At 46.9% G+C, this 26,973-nt stretch overlaps 1 protein-coding gene across 1 annotated transcript in view; it reads right to left on the bottom strand.

Moving 5' to 3' along the window:
• The window catches only part of LOC137438781 (late secretory pathway protein AVL9 homolog), an 86,574-nt gene extending 75,426 nt beyond the window's left edge, over positions 1-11,148 (bottom strand). The window contains exons 1-2 of the mRNA XM_068134134.2: positions 10,554-11,148; positions 6,193-6,313 (exon numbers count right to left, since the gene is read on the bottom strand). Coding sequence (XP_067990235.2) covers positions 6,193-6,313; positions 10,554-10,634 — 202 coding nt within the window. The 5' untranslated portion in view covers positions 10,635-11,148. The remainder of the gene's footprint in view (positions 1-6,192; positions 6,314-10,553) is intronic.
• Between the last annotated feature and the right edge of the window lie 15,825 nt (positions 11,149-26,973).

Below are 26,973 nucleotides of genomic sequence, written 5' to 3'. Positions count from 1 at the left end.
CTCAAGGAACCAAGCGAAAGATTGGAAACCTACACCTTCATGGTATAACAACCAGAATAACATGCAAAGCTTGTGCTAATACTACTACTTTAACGGTCCCGTTATTCCCACCTTCTTGCAGGGTCGGCCAGGGAACGGTCTACACCGAAGCCTTTCACAAACATGCTGGCAGAATAGCTCAGAGGCATGCACACTCGCTTTTGGGCTGTCGAACCTGGTTGAAATGCCAACACATCTATGAACTTTCACCCTGGTATTTTGCATGCATTGCGAAGCATCAACCTATGCGTCATCCGTCGGACTGACGTTAAACTGGAGGGACTGTCGGCCAGCACTGGGGTGTCAGAAAACGTTAAAGATCCCACTGTGTCTTTTGCAAAGAGTACACGAGTTATCACCCACACCCAAAACCAATTCAAACTTCGGTCACAGTCCAACTTCAGGACTGGCCAGCCAGTTCCAGAAAGACGTGGCCCAGAATCATTTCCCCTGGCTGACTTCACAAAATGGATATAAAGGGGGATATGGATATAAAGGATAGCGAAAGTGAGGTGTGATGTGATGGGGGTGAGTTGCTTGAAGGATGAAGTGGGACAAATCATTGTGGACCCAGATAGAATTAAAGGAAGATGGAAGAGATATATGGAAATGCTGTTGAATGCAGAGAATGAATGTGATGGCAACATAGAGAGTAACCCAGTTTTAGGACCGGCAGAGAAGATAACTGAGAAGGAAGTTGAGGAAGCGATAAAAGCAATGAAGAGTAGAAAAGCGGGAGGACCGACGGGAGTTGTGGGAGATATGTTGAAGGCAGCAGGAAGTTGGGGTGTGAAGAGAATGGCAGAGATCTGTAATCTGGTGGTGAAAGAAGGCCGCATTCCAGTGGATTGGGAACTGAGTACCCTCGTCCCCTCTATACAAAGGGAAAGGTGACCCTCTGGACAGTGGCTCGTATCGAGCGATAAAGTTATTGGAGCATGGAATGAAGGTATTGGAAAGGGTGTTGGAGAGGAGGATAAGGAAGAAAGTGAAGATCCACGAAATGCAGTTTGGATTTATGCCAGGAAGAGGAACGACAGACACGCTTTTTATTGTGAGGCAGTTGCAGGAGAAGTACATGGAGAAGAGGAAGAAGTTGTTTCTTGGGTTTGTTGATCTGGAGAAAGCATTCGATAGGGTTCCACGTGAAGTAGTGACATGGGCATTGAGGAAGTTAGGAGTGGAGGAATGGTTGATCAGACTAGTGATGGCAATGTACAAAAGAGCGCGCACAGCTGTAAGGACGAAGGACGGGAACAGTGGTGAGTTTGAGGTGAAGGTTGGAGTGCATTAGGGGTCGGTACTAAGTCCACTACTATTTGTAGCTGTGATGGAGGTGCTGGCTCTGAACGTAAGGAGGGTTTACCGTGGGAGTTGTTGTATGCAGATGATCTGGTGTTGATTGCCGAAAGTATGGATGGACTGAAGGAAAAGATGAACAAGTGGAAGGAATGTATGGAGACAAAAGGTCTGAAGGTGAATATCGGAAAAACGAAGGTGATGGCAAGTGGTAAAGCATGTGGCGAGGTGGAAAGAACTGGGAAGTGGCCATGTGCTGTGTGCAGGAAGGGTGTCGGAGTGAATTCCATTCAATGTACAATGTGCGCTGAGTGGGTTCATCAAAAATGTAGTGGTCTGAGAGGGTCATTAACCAGTGTGGCAGCTACATTCAAGTGTAATGTGTGCACAGAGGGAGATGCAGATGGAGGAAATGTTGAGTTGGATCTTGGGGACGGCGTGAAGCTGGAAGGTGTGAAAACATTTTGTTACCTAGGAGACATGCTGAATGGAGAAGGTGGATCAGACTCGGCAACGGTTGCTAGAGTGAGTGTGCATGGAGGAAGTTTCGGGAACTGAGTGGCATGCTGACGAGGAGGGGCGTGTCGTTGAAGCTGAAGGGAAAGGTGTATGCTGCATGTGTGAGAAGTGTTATGATTTATGGGAGCGAGACATGGGTAATGAACGTAGAGCAGCAACGAAGGCTGGAAAGGGTGGAAATGCGAATGGTTCGGTGGATGTGTGGAGCATCGTTGAGAGAGAGGAAGACAAATGATGAATTGCGAAAGATGATGGGAATACATCCTGTGATGGATGCTGTGGTGCAGAGAAACAGTTTGAGATGGTTTGGTCATGTGTTGAGGAAGGATGAAAGTGACTGGTTGAGAAGAGTGATGGAAATGAATGTAGAAGGAAGTAGAGGACAGGGAAGACTGAGAAAGACTTGGCTAAAGATGGTGGAAGAAGAAATGCAGGCAAGGGGGTTAACAAGGAGAGATGCAGAAAATAGGGCAAAATGGAGAAGATTGTCATGGGGACCGCAAGGCTAACCCCCGCTCTTGCAGGGAAAATGGCCTTAAAATGCCTGTTGTTTGTTGTTGTACTGACGACATGCCATCCCATAAGCTCCCCAGAACTACATTATAGGTGAGCTAAAAATTAAAAGATTCCAAGATGTAATTTTAAATGTCTTTTCCACAACTTTCCACTAACCAAGTTGAACTTCAGATGGAATTATCCAGGTATTAAGGTGTCCAAACAACCATCGAGATGAGATGAAGCATTGTCCTTGTGCAATATAAACATGCAAGCAGATAACATCAACATACTGGTTTGCTTTGTTGGCTCACCTGGAACGTAGTTCCGCCAGGGAGCTTATGCGATGGCGTGTCATCAGTCCATAAACACTTGCAACTTATTCTCTGAAACTGTTGATGGGATTGTGACCAAACTTGGCACAAATTATATTTGGTATGTTGCAACTAAAGTTTGTTCACGGCATGAAAAAAATAAAATAATCTATATATATAAAACACAGTTTGTGTGTGCGTGTGTGTGTGTGTGTGTAATGTTACCGATAGACTCCGAAACGGAGAGGCTCACGTGCTTGATATTTGGCATAGACATGGCCATTGAGCCTGGGACGAACATGGCTGAGACCATATTTGACGAGATCCATATTTTTTATTCATATTTACGTCAGCGCATTTCAGCGAAGTACCCGCTAATCTCAGCCGGCGCCAGAGCTCGCTGATTCGCTCAGAGCGATCACGTGATGTTCTATCCCGTCACACGTCACACGTTTGCACGTAATTCAGGGCGAAAAGCGATTACGGTTTTTCACCTTTATGCGACCGTGTTTTGTGTCGATTTTGTGCGATATGAATTAAATTTTAATTCATATTTCGTGTTTACGAATTCGAATACGAAGGATTTCCCCTTTCCCCTTTCGATTTCGAATACGAATCAAATACGAGCTTGAGTCGAGAGGGCGAATGTACGGGTCTCCCCTCCCCCACCCGGCAATGCCGGGTACTTCTGCTAGGATCACGTGATGTTCCAACTTTGCCGCCATAATCTCGCAGTTATGCGTTCGCACGTAATTCAGTTTTTTCACATTTCAGCGAGGAACATTGCCATTCACACCACATAGGTTTTTGGTCACTTTCATCTGATATTTGTGATTTATTTCAAACAAACTGAATTCCCATCTACACGGCCATGTATTCCTATAACGTTATGTAAAGTACATAAATTGTGTGGATTACATCATTTCTGGATGTGATCAATATTGCCAGTAACCATCTATATCCCTCCCCTCCTCTCCCTCCCCCTCCCCCTACCCTTCCCCCTCCCTCCCCCTCCCTTCCCCCTCCCTCCCCCTCCCTTCCCCCTCCCTCCCCCTCCCTTCCCCCTCCACCCTACCCTCTCCCCTTTCCCCTCCCTTTCCCCCATGCCCCTCCCTTTCCCCCCTACCCCTTCCTTTCTGCCCTACCCCTTCCCCATCCCCCTCCCCTCCCTTCCCCCCTCCCCTTTCCCCTCCCTTTCCCCCATGCCCCTCCCTTTCCCCCCTACCCCTTCCTTTCTGCCCTACCCCCTCCTCCCCCCCACCCTCCCACTCCTCTCCCCCTCCCATACCTCCCCCTCCCCCCTCTCCTCCCCTCCCCTCCCCCTCCCCCCTCCCCCTCGCCCCCCCTCCCCCTCGCCCTCCCCTCCCCCCACCCTCCCACTCCTCTCCCCCTCCCATACCTCCCCCCTCTCCTCTCCTCCCTTCCCCCTCCCCCCTCCCCCTCTCCTCCCCCCCGTTCCCCTCCACTCCCCCTCCCCCCTCCCCCCTCTCCTCCCCCCCGTTCCCCTCCACTCCCCCCACTCCCCTCCCCCCCTCTCCTCCCCTCCCCCCCCGTTCCCCTCCCCTTCCCTCCTCCCCCTCCCCTTCCCTCCTCCCCCCTCCCCTTCCCTCCTCCCCCCTCCCTTCCCTCCTCCCCCCTCCCCTTCCCTCCTCCCCCTCCCTCCCTTTCCCCCCTCCCCCTGCCCTTCCCCCTCCCTCCACCCTACCCTCTCCCCTTCCCCCCTCCCCTCCCCCTCCCTTGCCCCCATGCCCCTCCCTTCACCCCTACCCCTTCCCCCTCCCCCTCCCTTTCCCCATGCTCCTCCCTTTCCCCCCTACCCCTTCCTTTCTGTCATACCCCCTCCCCCTCCCCCTCCACCTCCCCCACGCCCCTCGCCCTCCCCCCCCACCCTCCCACTCCTCTCCCCCTCCCATCCCTCCCCCTCCCCCCTCTCCTCCCCTCCCCCCTCTCCTTCCCCTCCCCCTCCCACTCCTCTCCCCCTCCCATACTTCCCCTCACCCCTCCCATGCCTCCCCCTCCCCCCTCTCCCTCCCCTCCCCCCTCCCCCCATTCCCCTCCCCTCCCCCCGCTCCCCTCTCCCATCCCCCATCCCCTCCCCTTCCCTCCTCCCCCTCGCCTTCCCTCCTCCCCCTCCCTCCCGCTCCCCCTCCCTTTCCCCCCTCCCCCTCCCTTCTCCCTCCACCCTACCCTCTCCCCTTCCCCCCTCCCCTCCTCTCCCCCTCCCTTGCCCCCATGCCCCTCCCTTCACCCCTACCCCTTCCTTTCTGCCCTACCCCTTCCCCATCCCCCTCCCCCATGCTCCTCCCTTTCCCCCAATACCCCTTCCTTTCTGTCCTACCCCTTCCCCACCCCCCTCCCTCTCCCCTCCTCTCCCCCCTGTTCCCCTCCCCTCCCCTTCCCCCTTCCCTCCCCTCCCCCGCCCGGCAATGCCGGGTACTTCTGCTAGTAATAATAATAATAAATCTGGGACTAAGGGTGTCTACCGTGGGTCAAAGTGGATCCAGATTTGACCCCCCCCCCCACCCCCCACAAAAAAATAGGTATTTGCTTTCTTCCCTGAAACTACACACACACAATTAGGAAGAAGCTTGACCACAAACTTCATCACCCGTGATGTACCAAAGTTTGTTCACGGTATTAAAAAAAAATGGGCCCTGAGGGGTTCTACAGAGCGGGAGGAGTGGGGGGGGGGAGGTGGGGGTGAGGGGTTGCCCCCCAAAAGAGGTATTTGCTTTCTTCTCAGAAACTACATACACAATTTTGATGAAACCTGACCACAAACTTCATCACCCGTGATGTACCAAGGTTTGTTCACGGCATTAGAAAAATCGGGTTCTAAGGGGGTCTACAATGGGGTTGGGTTGGAGGGGAATGGGGGGGGGGGGTTGGGTTGGAGGGGAATGGGGGGGAGGGCAATGGGTGGAGGGGGGGGGCGGGTTGGGTTGTCCCACAAAATAGGTGTTCTTATTTGTTGAAAGTCTTATAATTACGTTAGTATGATTGTACATGCTGCCCTGTCTTCTAGCAACCATTGAAATGGGTTTAAATCACCGTGATACTGTTTAAAATACCTTCAGTCAGTGTAGTATACTGCTTTATTCTACCAGATGAGTGTGCATGGGTATTGCACCTATTTTTCCCCCTTTTTTCCTTTCACTATGGAGAGTATCAATGACCACGATCCCAATCCCAAACTGAAATTTCCAATTATCAATAAAAAGGGGGGGGGGGGGGGGGGGTGGAAAGCTCAACAAACCAAGCAGTTTTGCATTGCACAAGCGAAAGTCACAATTTGTTGGTCATGTTCTTTAAACAAAACGATGGTTCCAGAAAATGAGAAATGGATGTTTACAGCAAAACCTGTATGTTTCACCTGGTGATCACAGCTATCTTGCTGCGCCAAAGCTAGTTTTGTCGTTGTGATTGTTGCTTATCCAGAATATCTCTGCACCCAATCGGCTAGAGGGGTGGGGGTTGGGGGATTAATGTTGATTCTTGTGATAAATCTCTCAGGTATTTGGCTCACCTTCCTGATAATTGTGGGCACCATCTGGCAAAGCGAGGAAGGGCAGGTATTTCCACTCATCAGGCAACTTTTTGCTGTCATGCGACTCGCCAGGGACAAGGGGTGGGTAGGAGAATTCCACCTGAAAGGTAAAGAAACTTGTCAATGTAAACTTTTGCAGCAAGCCAACAGTGCTGGTTGATTTATCAAATGTGCTGTTCTAAGGCACAGCCCAGACAATCGTTCATAACTGACAAAGTTTTATTTCTATTTTAAAGAAGAGTGATCATTCAAACCCTTCCAACTACAGTCCTATTGCTCTGACTTCTACTGTTTCCAAAGTCTTTAAATGTCTTCTCAATTCACATTTCCTCAAGTATCTTGAATCTCAGTCTTCTATCTGACTATCAATGTGGCTTTCGCAAGGCAAGATCTACCGGTGATATCCTTTCTTACATTACCTCATTACCTGGGCCTCTTCTCGGAGACTTTGGGGAATCCTTTGTTGTAGGCCTTGATATCTCAAAAGCCTTTACAGAGTTTGGCATCGGGGTCTGATATCCAAACTTCCCTCTTTTGGCTTTCCTCCTTCACTCTGCTCTCTCATATCAAGCTTTCTCTCCGACCGCTCTATCTCCATTATTGTTGATGGTGCAACATCTCCCTCCTTCCTTATCAACAGCAGTGTCCCTCAGGGTTCTGTCCTGTCTCAAACACTCTTCCTTCTTTTTATCAATGACCTTCTTTCTTCTACAAATAACCAAATGCACTCATATGCTGATGAATCGACAAGACATTCCTCCATGTTTTTCCAATCTGCCCCATCTTCCCTCACTCGATCTACATCTCATTTCATCATAGCCAGAGTGAAAATCAAGCAGATGCTCGGAGTCATTCCCTCTATAAATTCGGACTTGGACAATATTTTCCAGTCGGGCAAATGTAACCAGGTTAAGTTAAATGCTTCTAAAACTCAATTTCTTCCCATCTCTCTCTCTAAAACTTAGCCTGGTGTTGGCTTAGCGGTTAGGGTGCTGGCTTGGGATCTTAGGATCCTGAGTTCGAATCCCGGTCGATCGCTGAATTAACGCCAGGACGGTTGACTCAGCCTGTCATCCTTCAGAGGTCGGCAAATTGAGTACCAGCTTGCTGGGATGAATGATCCCGGTGTGTACCCCGGTTTAGAATAGGTACACCGTATCCCTGCGCATCAAAAGAGGCGACTAAGGGTTGGCGTCAGGAAGGGCATCCGGCCATAAAAACATTGCCTCAAACAGGGAACCATGATTGTCATGGGGCCCGCAAGGCTAACCCCCGCTCTCGCGGGGAAAATGGCCTTAAAACGATCATTCATTCATTCATTCATTCTCTCTCTCTCTAAAACTCCACCCACTCTCCAATTTCCTTTGAAAGCTCCACAATTACACCATGTGATTCAATAAACCTACTAGCTATTACCCTCACATCAGGTTTATCTTGGAATCCACACATTACACAAATAGTTAAGTCTGCCTCAAAGAAACTCGGAGTCCTGTTTAGATGTCGAAGATTCTTCACCTCTCAACAGTTGCTTCAACTATATAAAGGATGAATTCGTCCTTGTATAGAGTACTGACTCTCACATCTGGGGAGGTCGAGCTCCACATACTCGGCAGAATGGAATCCAAAGTAATCCGACTTATCAACTCTCCCAATCTGACCCAAAAACTCGACCTGCTCGAATTACACCACAAAGTTGTCTCTCTTTCTCTTTTCTACAGATATTACTTCGGTTTCTGCTCCCAATAACTTGCTGCTTGTGTACCTCCATTAGCCAGCCCACGGAATGCTCAACAAGTCACTACATTGCATGATTATTGTGTGGTCATTGGCAAATTAAGGGTGGGCAGTTATGATGTTTGTTTCTTCCCCTCCACTGGCAAACTGTGGAACTATATACCTTCCCATGTATTTCCAAACACTTATTACCTTCCTCTTTTCAAAAAGCAGATTTTTTACTTCCTCAAAAACTCTTAGACCATTCTCTCTTTCTTCACTTTTCGATCAATTCATTTCTTTTATTTAAGGCCTGGCCTCGATGAGGACTATATAGGCCAGGTCCGTGACTGGATCGACATCAAAAAAAATATGAATAAGGATGTCAGTTATAACTGACACATGCGACAGTGTGTATTTATATTGTTTGAGATCTCGCTGATTTTCACTCTTGCTTTTGTTTGAGATTGGTATGCAATGGCATGATTTTCAATGGCATGCAATGGCAAATGGCATGCAATGGCATGGCATGCAATGGCATGCAATGGCATGAAATGGCAATGATTTTCACTCTTGCTTTTGTTTGAGATTGGTATGCAATGGCACATCCTACTCCAAAAAATTTGTAATATATGTACATCCATTTGCACTTCTAATGAAAAAATAATATCCACAAAATAACTTTTTTTAAGAGGAAAGAATGGCTAAAGCGATGTACTGAAAAGGAGTTACAGAAAACATTTCAGGAAATGTAAGTAGAGGAGCTTAAAGACTTCATAAGCCTACACTCGACATCGACGGTTGTCTGATTGTACGGGACAAATGGAAATTCTGTTCCAGCAAGTCAAGAGTGTGTGCCAGTTGTCCAGTGGACAAGTCATTATTTCTGCTGATCACATCATGTGTATTTATCATCAAAGTTCCTGGACAAACAATAAAAAAGCTATATGAAAAATCAGTAATTTCAATCATATTTGAACAGCGAAAGAGCAAGCAGCCAAATACAATTTCTTGCCACAAGCCTCAAGTCAGCTCGGCATGTATATTAATCAGAGATGTACCTTTCTGAGGACAGATTCAAAAACTTGTATTAGTTGTTCGCCATATTTTTGACCTGACCAATATCATCAGACATTCAAAGGGGGTTTTGTGCTATGAAGCATTTCAAGTCAGACTGGATATCATCTGGGACAACTGACATGATGAATCACTTGCGTATATCCATGGATAGTCTCAGTCTAAAAGCCTATAATGCAAAACAAGCTACGCACCTGTGACGGAGAGGATATGGAGATGATGTCACGCTAAATGCACACCTGTATGCGATTCAACAGATGCAGATAGCCAGGACAAAAAGCTCTTGAATGTCTTGATAAATGCAGACATGCAGAGCATAAATGATGCATAATAAATGCAGAGCGAGACATGGGTAATGAACGTAGAGCAGCAACGAAGGCTGGAAAGGGTGGAAATGCGAATGGTTCGGTGGATGTGTGGAGTATCGTTGAGAGAGAGGAAGACAAATGATGAATTGCGAAAGATGATGGGAATAGAGCCTGTGATTGATGCTGTGAAGAGGAACAGGTTGAGATGGTTTGGTCATGTGTTGAGGAAGGATGAAAGTGACTGGTTGAGAAGAGTGATGGAAATGAATGTAGAAGGAAGTAGAGGACGGGGAAGACCGAGAAAGACTTGGCTAAAGATGGTGGAAGAAGAAATGCGGGCAAGGGGGTTAACAAGGAGAGATGCAGAAAATAGGGCAAAATGGAGAAGATTGTTATGGGGACCGCAAGGCTAACCCCTGCTGTAGCAGGGAAAATGGCCTTAAAATGCATGTTGTTGTTGTTGTATGTATATATATATATATATATACAGCATGATATATATATAAAAAATATATACAGCATGCTTCAAAAAAAATGTTAACACTTCTGAGATAAATAATCCCAAATAAGTTAACATTTTTTTGAAGCACCCTGTATATATATATATGTGTGTGTGTGTGTGTGAGTAATTTTACTCGGTCATTTGAAATTCCGTTTTGATGAGTTCAGTAAGTGACAAGAACAAGCCAATTAGATTTTTGTTCAGGTCCGAATCCAGACCTGATCTATCAGTGGGATAGAAACCGCAAACTGTACATCCTGGTCGAGGTAAGCTCTCCACCGTGTGTCGTTCTAGTTTAATGAGTGGTTATTATCTCTTAAAACAATTCTACATTGTCCACCTGCCCCTTCTCCCCCTTTACACGAAAAACAACTCCTCCCCTTGCCTCCACCAGTCACCAATCCCTCAGTTTGCAACTTCATTAACTTTTCCAACCTCCACTCCCACGTCTCACCCATATTTATAACCCCACCAGTCCTCATTTCCCACTCCTCAGCAAGACTCACACCATGTCCAATGCTTACCTGTACAGACATATTCCTCCATTTTCATCATGACGACTCACAAAAAGCTCCCAACGGCAGGAAAACGCATATCCATCCATCAATTCATTCATTTCATGGACCTGACAAGTGCCAACCTCCCCACCCCCTCATACATGATTAACCTGGCCCAGTCCCATCTCCACAGCACTGGTTCGTTTCTCCGACCCGAGGCGCCCACACAGTGCCCTCTCTCACCTGACACCCCTTCTTGTGGTGAAAACCCACGACCACCACATGGAGCACCGGCCCCCGAGGATCGTCGTTCGATTGGGACATCTTCACACCTCGGCCACAACGCCAAAAACACAGCCAAAGCTGCGCAGAATCACTCGCCAGCGCCTGTATCCATTCTACGTTAACCGCTGGCGTCGTGCCGTCATCGGGTGACGTCAGTGTACGTAATTACGTCATCGCGAAAGGTTTGCTGATTTGGCGAAGTCGAAGCATTTATTCACGGACAGTGGACAGGTATAGATAAATTGATAAATAAATAAATATGAGTTCCCTTATTAAATTCTAAGAAGGAAGGTCAACGCAGGAGGAGAGACTATTAGGCCCACCAAAGCCTGCGCTATTATTACTGACTTGCGGTTGCTCGTCCGTGCTCTGTCCCTTGCTTTAAAATTCGGAGCGTCAAGCCTCGAAAGCAGCGCGTACCATTCTTACAATTGTCGGTGTGACTTGGTCCGGGGTTCGAACCTCCGACCTCGCAGACTCAAAGTGCACACTCCAACAATTACACCACCGATGTTGGTGCATTTGATGGAGGGGGACTACAAGGAGCTTTGGTGCAAGAGAGGGGGGCCATTCGACCCATCATGCCTGTGCTGCACCAGATTTTTCGCAGTGTGCCGCCCTGTGGCTGTGCGCAAGTACTGCATGGAAATCGGACCTGGCAGGAGTAATTCCCTGCCAGTGGATTAAGGGGTCTCACTCCTATTAAGAGGAGTGGTCCCACCAGTCTGGGGGCATGATGCATGCGTTTTGAATGACCATGCGTTTCCCCCTCGGGGTTGAGGCGCATGTGTATTGTAATGGGGACAGCCTTGTTGACGATGTGCCTTGACCATGGGGTCAAGGTGCACGTCCAAGGCTGTTCAAATGTTTGAGTTTTTACCTTTTTTCACTGCAAAAAAGGCAGGCCTTCTGTGCGGGCCCTAAATGCGCATAGAGACCCTCACACATCCAACCAAACACAAGCTACCTCCAAGCCCTGCCAACCACCAACGAATACAACAGACCGAAAACCCAATTTGTTTTACCGACAAGAGAGGGTTTTCAGAGTTTCCCATAATGCCGTGCGCGCCACCATTTGGTTTTTGGATTTACTTCTCTGGCAACGACATGGCATCAGCAGCTTTACAATATCGGACCTTCTCACTTACTGCAATGTAAGGTTACTTACCAATTATTTGGCCTTGTCTCGGTCTCGGTTACCTTTTCTCGTTTGTTCTAGCATGCCAACCAATATGGCTCCCTCCCCTCTGGCCTATGTGGCTGCATCGATTACTATTAGTATTAGTATTACCACCCCAGATCCTTCTTTGCGGTTATCTCTGTATTTTGTAATTCCCAGTTTTGCTTCCTGTGGCCCCATCACCATTATTTATTAAACCTGTCACTTTTAAGTCAGGTCAGGTCAGGTAGGGAAGTAGGACAGGAGGGCATCGCCCTATGTGGTCCTATTAATGTTGAAACAGCAGTCTTTTAAAATTATTTTTGAATATATCAACAGGCGGTGATTGAACGGCTTCTTCTTCAAGTCCACTTCACACGTTAACCAGGCAATGAGTAGAGAAGACTGCTCTCCTTCTGCAGTAGGCCGCAGGCGTGGTCAGTTTCCAGGAGTGACCACGAAGGCGGCTCTTCAAATGAAACTTGGAGTCCCCTGTGCAGAATCTGGTATTTAGAGTGATAAAATCTCCTCTAGTTTGTCTGTAATCTAGTGTATTTTGAGGACTTGAAACCATTTTTTATCTTGTGTATGGAGTTCATATCCGGTGATCTCATGTCACCCATTCGGGAGGCAGAGTCCATTACAATATTGTGTTGTTTTTTTGTTGTTGTTTTTTTGTTTTTGTATACTGAATCGAGGCTCGTGAAAGAGCTAACATTTATTTCACAAACAAATCAACCAGACAAACAAAATATACAAAAAGAGGGAGTGGAAGACAAGATGGGGAGAGAAGGGGAAGCACACAACCACAACATTTGAGAGCAGGGAGATGTGTGGGAGGGAGAGGGCTTGGGGGGATGGCCTAAGAAATCAAATACCGGTACATCCAAATGTGAATGCCATTACAATAATGATATCTTTATAATATCCACTGCAAACTGTAGTTTGCCCACAAGAGGTTTCACAGTCCAGTGAAAAAGCCAATCAGTGAAGAGTTTTGGTAAGACCTGCAACAAGCTTCAGTTAGAATCGCTGTGAATCAATGATGCACCATCAATTTCCCCTTTTGAAAAAAGTTGTCAAACCTTAAAGGGCAACAGTGTTGTGGGTGAAATTGTCTGACCGAAAACGAAGGTTTTACCATTTTTATACCTTCTGGGACGCTCTCCCTAGACACCAAACAAAACAAGAGGGATAATTGCTTCCTCTTGCTTCTCACCTGCAATGCTCAAAATTGACTTGCGCCTTCATACGTTACGGAGCTCATCAAACCAAAGGTGTCTACATTTTCCATCAAGCTCCGTTCATCATCCACAGCACAAATGAAAATGGCACCTGGACCCCACACTCAACCCCGCTGTGGTGATTGAGCTCTGTCTGTTGCCCCTCTACCCCAAAGCTCTGGTACAATCTTCTTCCTGTGGATGCAGTTTGTATAAACTTATTTTGTAATATATTAGTTGTTTTTTAGGTAATAATTAACATTGTAGTGCATGCAAAAGTCATTTTCCAATTTCATTTTCATTATTGCTATGTTTTGTAGATTGTAATTAATTTAGCCCTGGGTAGGCCTGGGTACCCTAAGGTTTGGCCGGGCCTACCCAAAATTTCAGAGCCTATGTATAATACTGTGGTATTTTGCTTTTTGCTTTGCATTACCAATAGTCAATTCTCGTCGTATTCTAGTCTGAACCAATGAGGGATATTTATTAAGAAACATATATTTTGAGTACCGTGAAATGGGGTGAATAGGGACAGCAAGCTGAATATGGACACAAACTGAAAAAAAGCTCGGAAACTTTTTTCGCTGAAAATTGATAACCACACTGATTTGTTGATATTTGGGTTGAAAGTGTTCTCTTGTTTTTTTTAAAAAGCAACTTATAGTCCCTATTAACCCCATATATGGGTTAAATAGGAATAAATAGGATTTTTATGGCTGTCCCTATTCACCCCGTTTTACGGGCTAATCCCTGGTGTTGGGCTAGCGGCTAGGGTGTCAGCTTAGGATCCTAGGATCCTGGGTTCGAAACCCGGTCGATCGCTGAATTAACGCCAGGGGGGTTGACTCAGCCTGTCATACCTTCCGAGGCCGGCTAATTGAGTACCAGTTCACTGGTAATTCCCTGCTTGTCGTTAAAGGCGGCAAAAAGGGTTGGCGTCAGGAAGGGCATCCGGCCGTAAAACATTGCTTCAAAAAGGGGACCGAAAAACAACAACTACCACGGTTCCCGAAAAAGGCCAACCCCCGCTTGCGGGGAAAAATGGCCTCTAAAGGTGTTTTTTTTTTTTTTTTAGGGACAGTCATTAATACAAAAAAATAATAATCAAGAAATAGGGACAGTTTGGAGAAACTTTTTATCCCATATTTTTTTTCATTGGCACCGTGGTTTATATTTATGGGTACATATTATGTGCATCCATCTGAGCTATCAATTTAGCAATAAGTTGGAAACTCAGGTTTGTTTCTTGATTATTATTTTTTTGTATTAGTGACTTTCCCTATTCACCCGTAAAACGGGGTGAATAGGGACAGCCATAAAAATCCTATTTTTTATTTATTTATTTTTTTGTATACAGAGTCGAGGCTCGTGAAAGAGCTAACATTTATCAAACAAACAAATCAAACAAACAAGCAAACAAAGTATATAAAAAGGGGAGCGGTCGACAAGATGGGGAGAGAAGGGGAGGAAGCACACAAACACAACATTTGAGAGCAGGGACATCGGGAGATGTTTTTGGAGGGAGAGGGCCTGGGAGGAGGCAGGATAGGTATAAAACGCAAGGACACCAAGGACTTCCAGGAAAGAAGTTAAAAGTCACCTCAAAAAAGTGGATTTGGGGTGAAATTAGCAGGGGTAGAAAAGATCAAGGTTTTGGATTGGGGAAGATAAGAGATGGTTGTGAACAGCCGTTTTAAAGACCTGGAGGGAGGAGTGGGATTGAAGAGAGTGAGGGAGTTTGTTCCAGAGGTGGGAGAAAAGAGGAATGAAGGAGTGAAGGTGAGCAGAAAGTCTTGATTTTGGCAGTTTAACCATAAGAGGGTTGCAGGCAGATCTTGTGCGACCTGCAGGAATATTTGGGGGACAGAGCCCAGAGAGAGCTGGGGGAGCAAGGCCGGAGAGGAGTCGGTAGAAGACGGAAAGACCACCAACCTGCCTGCGGTGATTAAGTGAAAGGCCCTCGGAGATAGCGTCATCGCGGGAGATTCCAATGATTCTGAAAAGATTCCAAAATTTATTCCTATTTAACCCATATATGGGGTTAATAGGGACTATAAGTTGCTTTTTAAAAAAACAAGAGAACACTTTCAACCCAAATATCAACAAATCAGTGTGGTTATCAATTTTCAGCGAAAAAAGTTTCCGAACTTTTTTTCAGTTTGTGTCCCTATTCACCTTGCTGTCCCTATTCACCCCATTTCACGATATTCTTGGATTTTTTAAGCCTTTGAAAGTATATGCTTGCCCAACCTAAAACAAATTGAGGCCTACCCAAAAATTTGCCTTCAGTTACGCAGACAACTTCCTATAGGTCTACCTCAATGCGATGTAGGGGGAAATTTGATTGGCTACTAAGATAGCCTATTAAAGAAATAAGTTCCAAGTTGATTGCCTACTGCTTGTAGAGAAGCATGGTGCTTGATCGATTCAATGTTCTAAGCCTCCTCCAGCTGTCTCCACAAATAAACACCTCAATGTAGACGATGAGGAAGAAGTTGTTATTGTATTGCAGCTCAAAGTCACACTTGAATGGTAATCAGGTGCAGATGTCCCATTCCTTTTGTGCACAACCGAGTGGCAAGGCAACTTGTGTCGACGATGCCTTACAGGCTTGCACCATTTTACCACTTGTTTTGCTCAAATTATAATGTGCCGAAGACTGCAAAAGCACCTAGTCGTAATATATGTAACACATGTCATTTAGTACTTAACAAATCAATCAACCATTATAGCAGGTGTAAAGATGAACTCGTACTTTTATATTAGGTGTTCCAAATGGCAGATAACAGATAACATTTCTAGAAGACACAGCTGAGCATACATTGAAGCTATTGCTTGATTAAATAAAAACAAAAGTCAATCATGATAAAGTATAAACCAGATAATGCAGTCATGCACGTCAAATACGGTGGCCTGCAAAAGTATTCACCCCTCTCCAATGTTTTCACATTTGATGCCACCTGAGCTTATTTCATGATGCTTTCAAATCAAACTAAATATATAGAGTCTTCACAAACTACTCCAAAGTGATAAAGCAAAAAAAATTAGATAAAATGTGAATAAGTTCGATTAACAGAAAATCAAATGATTCTCAGTTGCATGAGTATTCAAACCCTTTGCCTAATTAACCCCAAATCACTTCAGGAGCAAATTATTTGTTTGAAAGGTTACAAAAGAAGTGTAATAGGTTTCACCTGTATGTAATCAGTGGTTTAAGTTAAAAATTAAACTCCCCCACTTATCTAAGGAGTTTTAAGGTTCAACCCACTCAGTCCCAACAAGGCAAACATTAAGACCAAGGAGCTTTCCAAAGAAGTCAGACATAAAATGGTGAAGCACCTTTCAGGAGAGGGTTATTAGAAAATTTCAAAGTCACTCATTATCCCTTTGAGTACAGTGAAATTCATCATTAAGAAGTGGAAGACGTATCACACCACCTACACTCTACCCAGACCAGGTCGCCCATCACAATTCAGCAGCCGGGCAAGGAGGAAACTGGTTTGGAATGTCACTGTAAATCCAACAATAACTTTGAAAGATCTGCAAGACTCTGTCCGAGATGGGGGTTAATGTTCATATCAATCAACAATATCTCGTTCCCTTCACAAAGCTGGCCTCTATAATGGAGAGGTAGTAAGAAACAAACCATTACTGAAAATGATGCATCGAAAAGCTCGTATGGAGTTTGCGAAGAAGCATCTTAATGATACTGCAGGCATGTGGAGAAAGATTTGGTGGTCAGATGAGACAAAAATTGAATGTTTTGGTCTAAATGCAAAGCGTTATGTCTGGTGAAAGCCTAACACTGCACTTCACCCAGTCAACACCATCCCCACTAGTTGTTAAACATGGTGGTGGCAGCATCATGTTATGGGGCTGCTTTTCATTAGCAGAAACTGGCAAGCTTGTCAGGATAGAAGGGTAATGGATGGTACAATGTACAGGATAATCTTTGATAAATACCTGGTTGAGTCAGCCATGAATCTGAAACTGGGTAGGAGATTCACATTTCAGCAGGACAATGATCCATAGCACAAAGGTAAAGCCACACTGGAGTGGCTGAATGAGAAGAAAATAAATGTTCTTGAGTGGCCCAGTCAAAGTTCTGACTTGAACCCAATTGAACATTTATGGCGAGACTTGAAGATTCCAGTCCATCGACGATCCCCATCAAACTTGGCAGATTAGAGCAATTTTCACGTGAAGAATGGGCAACGATTTCACCATCTCACTGAGGAAGCTGGTAGAGGCCTACCCAAAAAGACTCATCGCAGTCATTGCTGCAAAATATGCTTCTACCAAGTACTGACGTAAGGGGCTGAATACTTTTGGAATCAGTGAATTTTGATTTGGGCATGCTTTTGCAGATATTCCTGACATGTAACCTCCTCGAACTACAACACTGTTTAGTTTGATCTCTTCAGTTACAATAAAAAAGTTGATTTTGAAATAAAAATTCCAAAAAATTTCTGGAAAAAAAATGTTACAGATCGCGGTTTAGATGTTATGATGACCGAGCGGTGGTGTATGACCGCGACCTAACAGGATCCCTGACTCACCCGATTCACCCAGAACTTTGGCCGTATCGCACCGTAGCTGCTCAATGAGGGGAAAAGACGAAAACGACGCAATGCAAGAGGAAAAGGAATCAAACGAGAAGACGTACAGACGAGTAATGGGGTTTATTATTTACACACACAAGCAAAAAGGAGCAATCAAGTTTATTTACAACACATAAGACGCAGGTGACACAGTGCAAATTTTAGCTTACCTACAGACTTAATTAAATACCCAGGGACAGAACAAACAAAACAAACTCACGTATACAAGAAGGGTGGAAAGGCAGGAGGTGGATGGTTGGAGGGAGAGGGAGGTCCAAAGGGGGTCCCGCAGCACCACCGGCGCGTTTAGTAGCCGCCGTTCCTCTTCGGCCCTGCTCCAAACCGCCGTTCAGGCCCCCTTTGGCTGTTGGGTGCTCTTGCTGCTGCGGCCTCCGTCCGCTGCGTTCCCAGGACTTGTCTGGTCCAAACCCTCAACCCTTTCTTGTTTCTCTCACTCCTCACCACCGACTCCGCACCGCAACCAACTGACCACCGACTCCTTACCAACGCAACCGACTCAGACCAACTCAGACCAACTCCTTGCGACCAACTCCTTGTGCATCCCTGACCAACTCCTTGTGCATCCCTGACCAACTCCTCGTGCATCCCTGACCAACTCCCGTTTTGCGCCTTTTATAGCGCCTCCAGCGATTACGCCCCCGGCGTTTTGGACACGCCCATCGGGGTGCTCACCTCGGCCCTGGTTGGTCGCGCGACCCTCGGGCTCCGCCTTGGATGACGACGGGCGGGCACGCCCCTCCTCCCCTCTGACGAGGTGGAGACACGCCTTTCTTCTCCGACTCAAAGCACATGGTCAATGGCGGTTATTGGAGGGGAGGTGATTGGGAATCGAGGGCTCAGCAGTGACGAGAGGGGATGTAATATGGAAATGGAGGTTTTGGGGATGGGAAGGAAAGGGGATCTATTCTCTTTCACTGGTGCAATGGAGTATTTCAATTAATGGAAGACACAGCCTTACACTAATACACAGAATAAGATATAACTATCGAACATGGATATTCTATGATTGGCTGACGTGTATGCTTGTGGACTAATTATGGAACGCCCTTTTGATCTTTACACAGCTCCGGAGGCAGGAGGCACCGAATAACAATAACAACAATAATAATAATTCACACCAATTTACCACAATACAACACAATCAAAAAAATATACAGTCCTCATATCCGCAACACTGCACCCTCCTCCTCTTAGGTACGTCCCGGGCCTACAACTTTTACTTTTAGTGTGACACGTAGGTGTAGTTCCCTCTACTTTTAACCTGACCCTGAGTGCGACAGTTTTAAAACATAATAAATGTGTCCCGCTGCTCCATTGCACCCTGCCTAACAGACTTACGCCCACAGTTAACCGAATTGCGGAATGGTCTTCAAACTACACACTGACGGTGGGAAGCATTATTTACAATTGACGCTATTTTTATTTACAAAACTAACCCAGGAGCTGTAATTGTTCTTTCTGGGGGGGAGACAGTCTGCTCTGCATCGACGCACCATGAACGCACCCAAAAACGCACCAAAGCACCCTCAAGCACCAATCGGTGCAGTCATCACTGTTCAACAATGTTCAATAAAAATAAAATCAACAACCCCTAACCCTGCAGGTGTCTCTTGCTCTTCGGCTCCCTCTGCTGGTTATTATTATCTCTTCCAGTTGTTGTCATTTTCTTTGCTTTTCTTACTGGCGGCCTATTTGCAATAAAGTGTGCCCCATGTGTCCCTTTTTTATTTGATTTTATTTATGGCCCACAGGGCCGACTAGTGTGGTTCACCTGTGGGGCATCGGTGCCCTGTGGCCAAGGTCCGCCAGCAAGATTTCGGGCCCTCATGGCCGGTTCCAGCAGAGGGGCCATGCCCCAACCCATGGGGTCCATAAGTGGTGCTCGGCCACAGACATGTGGTCCATAATGTGGTGCATCGATGCAGACAGCTGGTTCTGGGAATTTCGGGCGCACAATGGCCGACCCACGCACGCTCCCCTCGGCGCCCAACGGCGCACAGGTCATGTGGGAGACAAAAGAAAGACAATTGAGCGAGGGGTAAGGTCACAAGGGTACACGTCAATAAGGCAATGCAAGGCGAAATGCGTACGGAGGGCGAAGTGAGAAAGCTCGTCCCTACCGTACGTCACCCCCCTGTCACCTACCCTACCCCTGCCCTTACCCCATATGTACAAAAATCTACCCATTTACAAATTCGTCACTACTGTCACGTCTTCCCCATATTTCCCCTATACCAAATTCGTCTCCACAATCCCTCTACTTCAAAATTTGCCATCACCAATTCATCATCAATCCTCATAAGGAGGGAGAGATGGAATTACGCACAATGTCACACCCACGTCATGATGCGTCTCACAATCCAAACATTTGCATCATAAAAAATAATCAAAACATGGCATGGTGTGGAGTACCTGTCACCTCAGGTGAGTGGATGCAGATGGTGCGAGGAGATCCTTCATCCTAACTATTTTCTAAATGACTTTAACACACTTTACACTACCCGGGGTCTTTCCCTGCCAATCCATTGGCCAACTTACACTATGGGTTCTAATAACCAATTCCCATTGCCCAAACTGTGGTGCTTCTCAATTTGGGGTCTCACTCCCCCGATTCATCTCCCGGTGCCCTCGCACAATTTCTGGGCTGCGACGTGTAACTCTCCCAGCAGGTCTACCCACCTGCACACCTCCACCACTGTAGTTGCCACCCGAGCTTACCTAGCTCCTCACCCTAACCTATCTAACTGGGGCAGGCCCCTCCTGGCTCTGTCACCCCACTCGGTGCCCTCTGGCACTGGGCTACCCGGGTCCGTCCTCCGGATCCTCGGGCCCCATCCACAACAACTACTACCGGCTCCCAGAGCCCACCTGCGGCCTCACCTGGCCGACATCCTCACAGTGGTGGAGCGCCCAACCAACTACACACACTAACAGGCTACACGCCCAGCCATTTCCACGACACTAATGCACCCATCCAAATACCATTCTTTCACCTCGCACCACAGATGCCAATATCCAACCACAATTTACCTGTACCCTCTACCTAACACTTACACTACCCGCCCCGGGTATCCGTGATGGGGGTCCACTCTTCCCCCATTCACACCTTCGCACCATCCACTCCACTCCACAATTTCCACCATACTCACTCCACGACCATCCATTCCAATACTCCATACCATTTATTCCATACACCTGTCCAGTTGCACACCTGTGCAATCACACCTGTTCAATTCTCAACCACACGGCATCATCTCATCTAACTACTCCCCTCTGAAACTTGCGCTTCCCAGTCGTCCCTTTAAACTATTGCGCTCCCTCGTCATTATCATCCACACTAATCTACCTGCGTCCCCACTACAGGTATCAGTCACTAACTAAACTTAACGTCACCTAATGTCATCTTCGCTAGATCCCTACAATATAACCTAACCCACCCGGGCTAGTTTTCACTGCCATACACCCCATAAGCTATTGCTCCTTTGCCCCACGTCTGTGAGGGATGGTGGATTTGCCATCCCACCACATCGGGGGTCTCTCACTATCAATTTTGTTCGTCCCAAATTCCAACCAATTCAAAAATTTCCCATTTACTGCCAATTCTATTCACTTTTCTAAATTTCGTTTTAAATCACTATCACTATCACCCTCACCCGTCTACTTATTACATCCTCTCGGTGCGCCAATTCACGTCTACAGCCCGGCTTCGTACAGCCGAGCAATGAACGCGGATTCTTTTGTGCCGGCGGCTGGATGCGTCCCGCGTTCGGGGCAGGGGCGGGGGCTTACCCGGGCCGAGATCCCACGCACCACCTCGGCGTGGAGCCATCCAATGTCCCGATCTCGACCTGCCGGCACGTCTTAACAAAACGTGGTCGCCATAACGACCCTTCCTATCCAGCTGCCCGCTCCGCCTAGTGGAGCCCGGACGCGGCCGTTCCAAGCGAGGCACAGCGTGGATCGCGTACGGCGGTTCTTTCGAAACCGCCGTGGTTCGGATCCCCGCTGGTCCTCGCGGCACGCGAAGCTGCCCGACGCGCACCGAGGGCCTGATTCGGCTATAAGTCGTTCTAACCTCTAACCTGGTTACCGTCGACCCCTCACCTGGATGCTTACAAGCATACGCTACCCCTTTCTTGCTCATACATGCAGCTGTTCCCATTCTCCTCGTACCTTTCCTTACACACCTCGGTACACTCATTCCGCTCGCCGACTTGGTCACACACCCGACCACCGAACACTTTGGCACACATTCGTTGGTCGCACACCTCACCAACACACCTCTTCGCGCCCCCTCCTCGGTCACTTCCTCCGTGACAATCACAGGTGTGCTCTCATTCGCACACCCAACCACGTGCCTCACCACCAACTCAAATGTGCCTTCCCACACACGCTCTACCATTCCAGGTGTGCATCCTTCCATTCCAGGTGTACATCCTCGCTCACCTGTCATAACCAACTCACGCTCCGTTTCACTCTCACTACTCTCACCTCCATTCTTGACCGCGCACTCACCCTTACTCTCGACAGCACACTCTTTCCTCATGCACCCGTCCGTGACACACCTTTCTCGCGCATCCTCTCGTGCACACTTTTTCGTTACTTCCTCCGTAACACTCACCACACCGCGCTTCCCTGTGCTCCCTCGCACACGCGCTACGACCGGCTCACTCCTGACGGCACACTCACTGCTTGGCGTGCACTTTTTCCTCACACACCCCATGGTTGGACATTCTCGCACACCTCTTTTTTCGCACACCTGACCTGTCACACACTTCACCAACGGCCTTTCACGAACACCCGGATCCAAAGCAACCCCCAAGCCGACTGAAGCTTTCCTCACATCATATACATTGCCACTCACCTCCGTACTTCGTCGTCGCACCTCCTCTGCCACCTGCAAACTTTTTATTTGGTTAGTGAGCACCTCATCATGATTTGAACACAGACCTTGTACATATTCCATTACCTCTTCCTGGATTTCTCTCTTAGTTTCTGTCCGTCCCTTCTTAATTTCACTCACCTCTTCTTCCACTTCCTCTAGTTTTTGTTTAACCTCTTTTATTTCTCGGTGCGTCTCCTCAAGTTCGTCCTCTAGGGCTACCGTGACCGTCTCTATGTGCATCCTCACCTGCCGGTCCTTTGTCTCCATTATCTCTGTCACCTCGTCCACCCTCATTGTCAGTTCCTCACGTACCATCTGACATTGCCTCTGTGTCGCTATCAAGTCATTTTTAATTTCTTTTTGTGTCGCCTTTAACCCTCCGAGTACTGCAGTGTTCCTTTGAACCTGCTCCACTAACTTCGTTTGTCCCTCTGTCAGCTGTTCCACCTCCTCCGTCAGATCTTCTATTCCCCCTTGTAACTTAGCCGTATTATTTCTCACCTCTTTCTCTATACGCTTTTCACCTCGCTTTACCTCCTCGCGTAGCCCCGAAACCTCCTCACCCACACCTCGTCGTATCTCCTCTTTCATCTCCCCCATCTCTTTTGTAGATGCCACCCTCATCTGTCCCAATTCATCCCTCTGAGCATCCAGTTTACTTTCTAACCCGATTTGCACCTCCTCTATCTGGTTTCCCATTCGTTTGATTTCCCTGGCAGATTGTTCCCCTATCTCCCGCAATTTGTCCTCCATCCTATTTTCTAACCCCATTAACCCATTTTTCACCTCTTTTATCCCGTTGTCTAACCCCTCAAAATTATTGTCTAACTTCCCAAATTTCTTGTCTAACTCCCCAATTTGGGCATTGGTACCCCTCGCTTCGTCCCTCATTGCCCCCATTTGGCCCCCCATACTATCCATTTTTGCATTCAGTTGGGTCAAGAATAATCTGAGGTCAAACCCGGTTTGCCCAGCGTCCCCAGCCGCCACCGCGGGCTCGCCCTCCGCGGCGCCGCTATTTTGGGACTCTTCAACCACGTGCGCGAGCGCGCCATTTTGTGCGTCTGATACTCCCTCAACCGCCTCCTCATTGCTCCCCTCCATTTGATCCTGGGTTACTCCTAACCCCTCTTCTAGCTCTCCCACCGGCATCCCGTCGCCTTGCCCAGCCATGGCGCGATTTCAAAATTCGGGTTTTGCTTTAAACAAAACAAATTTCGGCAGCTCGTAATTTTGACCAAATTTTTTTTTTTTTTTTCTATTCGTTTTAAAAATTTGGTTCGGGTCTCGAATCCCACTCCCAGACACCAATTGTTACAGATCGTGGTTTAGATGTTATGATGACCGAGCGGTGGTGTATGACCGCGACCTAACAGGATCCCTGACTCACCCGATTCACCCAGAACTTTGGCCGTATCGCACCGTAGCTGCTCAATGAGGGGAAAAGACGAAAACGACGCAATGCAAGAGGAAAAGGAATCAAACGAGAAGACGTACAGACGAGTAATGGGGTTTATTATTTACACACACAAGCAAAAAGGAGCAATCAAGTTTATTTACAACACATAAGACGCAGGTGACACAGTGCAAATTTTAGCTTACCTACAGACTTAATTAAATACCCAGGGACAGAACAAACAAAACAAACTCACGTATACAAGAAGGGTGGAAAGGCAGGAGGTGGATGGTTGGAGGGAGAGGGAGGTCCAAAGGGGGTCCCGCAGCACCACCGGCGCATTTAGTAGCCGCCGTTCCTCTTCGGCCCTGCTCCAAACTGCCGTTCAGGCCCCCTTTGGCTGTTGGGTGCTCTTGCTGCTGCGGCCTCCGTCCGCTGCGTTCCCAGGACTTGTCTGGTCCAAACCCTCAACTCTTTCTTGTTTCTCTCACTCCTCACCACCGACTCCGCACCGCAACCAACTGACCACCGACTCCTTACCAACGCAACCGACTCAGACCAACTCAGACCAACTCCTTGCGACCAACTCCTTGTGCATCCCTGACCAACTCCTTGTGCATCCCTGACCAACTCCTCGTGCATCCCTGACCAACTCCCGTTTTGCGCCTTTTATAGCGCCTCCAGCGATTACGCCCCCGGCGTTTTGGACACGCCCATCGGGGTGCTCACCTCGGCCCTGGTTGGTTGCGCGACCCTCGGGCTCCGCCTTGGATGACGACGGGCGGGCACGCCCCTCCTCCCCTCTGACGAGGTGGAGACACGCCTTTCTTCTCCGACTCAAAGCACATGGTCAATGGCGGTTATTGGAGGGGAGGTGATTGGGAATCGAGGGCTCAGCAGTGACGAGAGGGGATGTAATATGGAAATGGAGGTTTTGGGGATGGGAAGGAAAGGGGATCTATTCTCTTTCACTGGTGCAATGGAGTATTTCAATTAATGGAAGACACAGCCTTACACTAATACACAGAATAAGATATAACTATCGAACATGGATATTCTATGATTGGCTGACGTGTATGCTTGTGGACTAATTATGGAACGCCCTTTTGATCTTTACACAGCTCCGGAGGCAGGAGGCACCGAATAACAATAACAACAATAATAATAATTCACACCAATTTACCACAATACAACACAATCAAAAAAATATACAGTCCTCATATCCGCAACAATATGCTTCTACCAAGTACTGACGTAAGGGGCTGAATACTTTTGGAATCAGTGAATTTTGATTTGGGCATGCTTTTTGCAGATATTCCTGACATGTAACCTCCTCGAACTACAACACTGTTTAGTTTGATCTCTTCAGTTACAATAAAAAAGTTGATTTTGAAATAAAAATTCCACATAACTTGTAATCATACTAAAATACGCCATTTGTGTCAGTCTGTCTGATGAATTTTTGACGCCAATACATTCTATCGTTACTTATCCAATCTCAACCAAACTTGACAGGATGACGAAGGGTTACATAATGAAGATTGTAGCACATTCATTTGCCCCCCTCCCAAAGGAGGTTTTCTCCCCCCGAGCGAGTTTGCCCGCCATTGCCGTCGATGGGGTTGCACGTCGAGGTGTATATAAATGTTAAATGAGCTTTATCATGGCGTATTTCCAAAGAAGATTTATCGTGTTGTTTTTCCAAAGACGCTTTTAATAACAAAATTAATAATAATCGCATATTGTTAATGTTATTACAAAACAATGTTAATACTAATAATGTCCCACTTCCCCAAGGCCTTTTTCCTGCAGTGATAATCTATCTATAATTCCAGTAATCTCTGTTTGTACGTTTGTACGTTTGTTTGTCTGTGACCGCTGTTTCTCGACAACCACGGGTCCGATATACTTTTAACTTGCCAGGTATATTGCTGGGGACCCGAGGATGTGCCTTTTCAAGGTTTCATATTAATCGGACAATTACTTACCGAGCTATGTCCAAAAAACGATTCAACCAATCAGAGAGCAGCGAACTATCGCGTGTGCCGAACGTGGCGGACACACTCTGCCTCGGATGGCACATTTGAGAGCGTATTCATTTATTTCACGTTTGCAAACTATGTTGGCGTTAAACTATGTTTTAAAACTAATAAAAACGAATTTGCGATTCATTCGCTTTCCTGCGCGTTTGTGCACGCGATGGCGATTTCTTTACCAAACTCCGGAAGCCGTTCGCTTTGGATCAAACCATTTCATGTAAATAGAGGGGGGGGGGATATAATTTTAGATATAGATATAGTACGGGCAATGCCCTAGTGTGTATAAATAGCTTATAGTTATAATGGAGTTTCTGTGGGAGTAACGGCTTCTACAGGAAGTAAAAATATTACTAGTACCGACTGCAAAGCCGCAATGAGCCGGCGAAGCCAAAACCTCTTGCCACTATTTTACCCATCACCATGGCATCAGTAGGTTAGGTAGTTGGTAGTAGGTAGGTAGGTAGTTGGTAGTAGGTAGGTAGGTAGTTGGTAGTAGGTAGGTGTAGTAGGTACCGTACCTGGTAAGACTTGGTAAAAGAGAAGAGCAGACAGTCCTCCCCAATGGCAATACCTGCATACAATAAATGTCACAAGAAGCTTAAGGAAGTAACTATACAATGTGCTAGCTTAAGGCCTATTTTTAACTTGGCTTAACATACGTTTTCACAGTAAGTGTGTAGTCTTCTAACTTCAGTCGCTGTCAGGCGCCAGGGCTGGTTCTCTGACTCTCCGGGCACGGCAGCTTCCTCCACCAGAAGACGTTAGCTTGCAGTGATTAATTCGGTGAATTCCGTCTCAACTTCGGATATTTCCGGCCGTGAAAAACTATCCGTATTTCTAAAGTAAATATGTAAACCGCTTATACCGTATTTCTGGCCGTGAAAAACTATCCCATACGGCCGCGAGATTTCTAAAAAATAATTCTTCGTCAATGTTAGAATATTTGATTCCATTTTCACCCTCCGAAACACGTAATAAGCTTTAAAAAAAATTTTTTTTCAAATGCTCGAATCTCATTGGTTCTGGTGTTTGATGACAATTTTCGTTGAAGATA

The sequence above is a fragment of the Myxine glutinosa genome, chromosome 13 (assembly GCF_964187855.1).
Source record: "Myxine glutinosa chromosome 13, kmMyxGlut1.1, whole genome shotgun sequence".
NCBI classification, from domain to species: domain Eukaryota; kingdom Metazoa; phylum Chordata; class Myxini; order Myxiniformes; family Myxinidae; genus Myxine; species Myxine glutinosa.
This window is presented reverse-complemented; position numbering and strand designations above follow the sequence as displayed.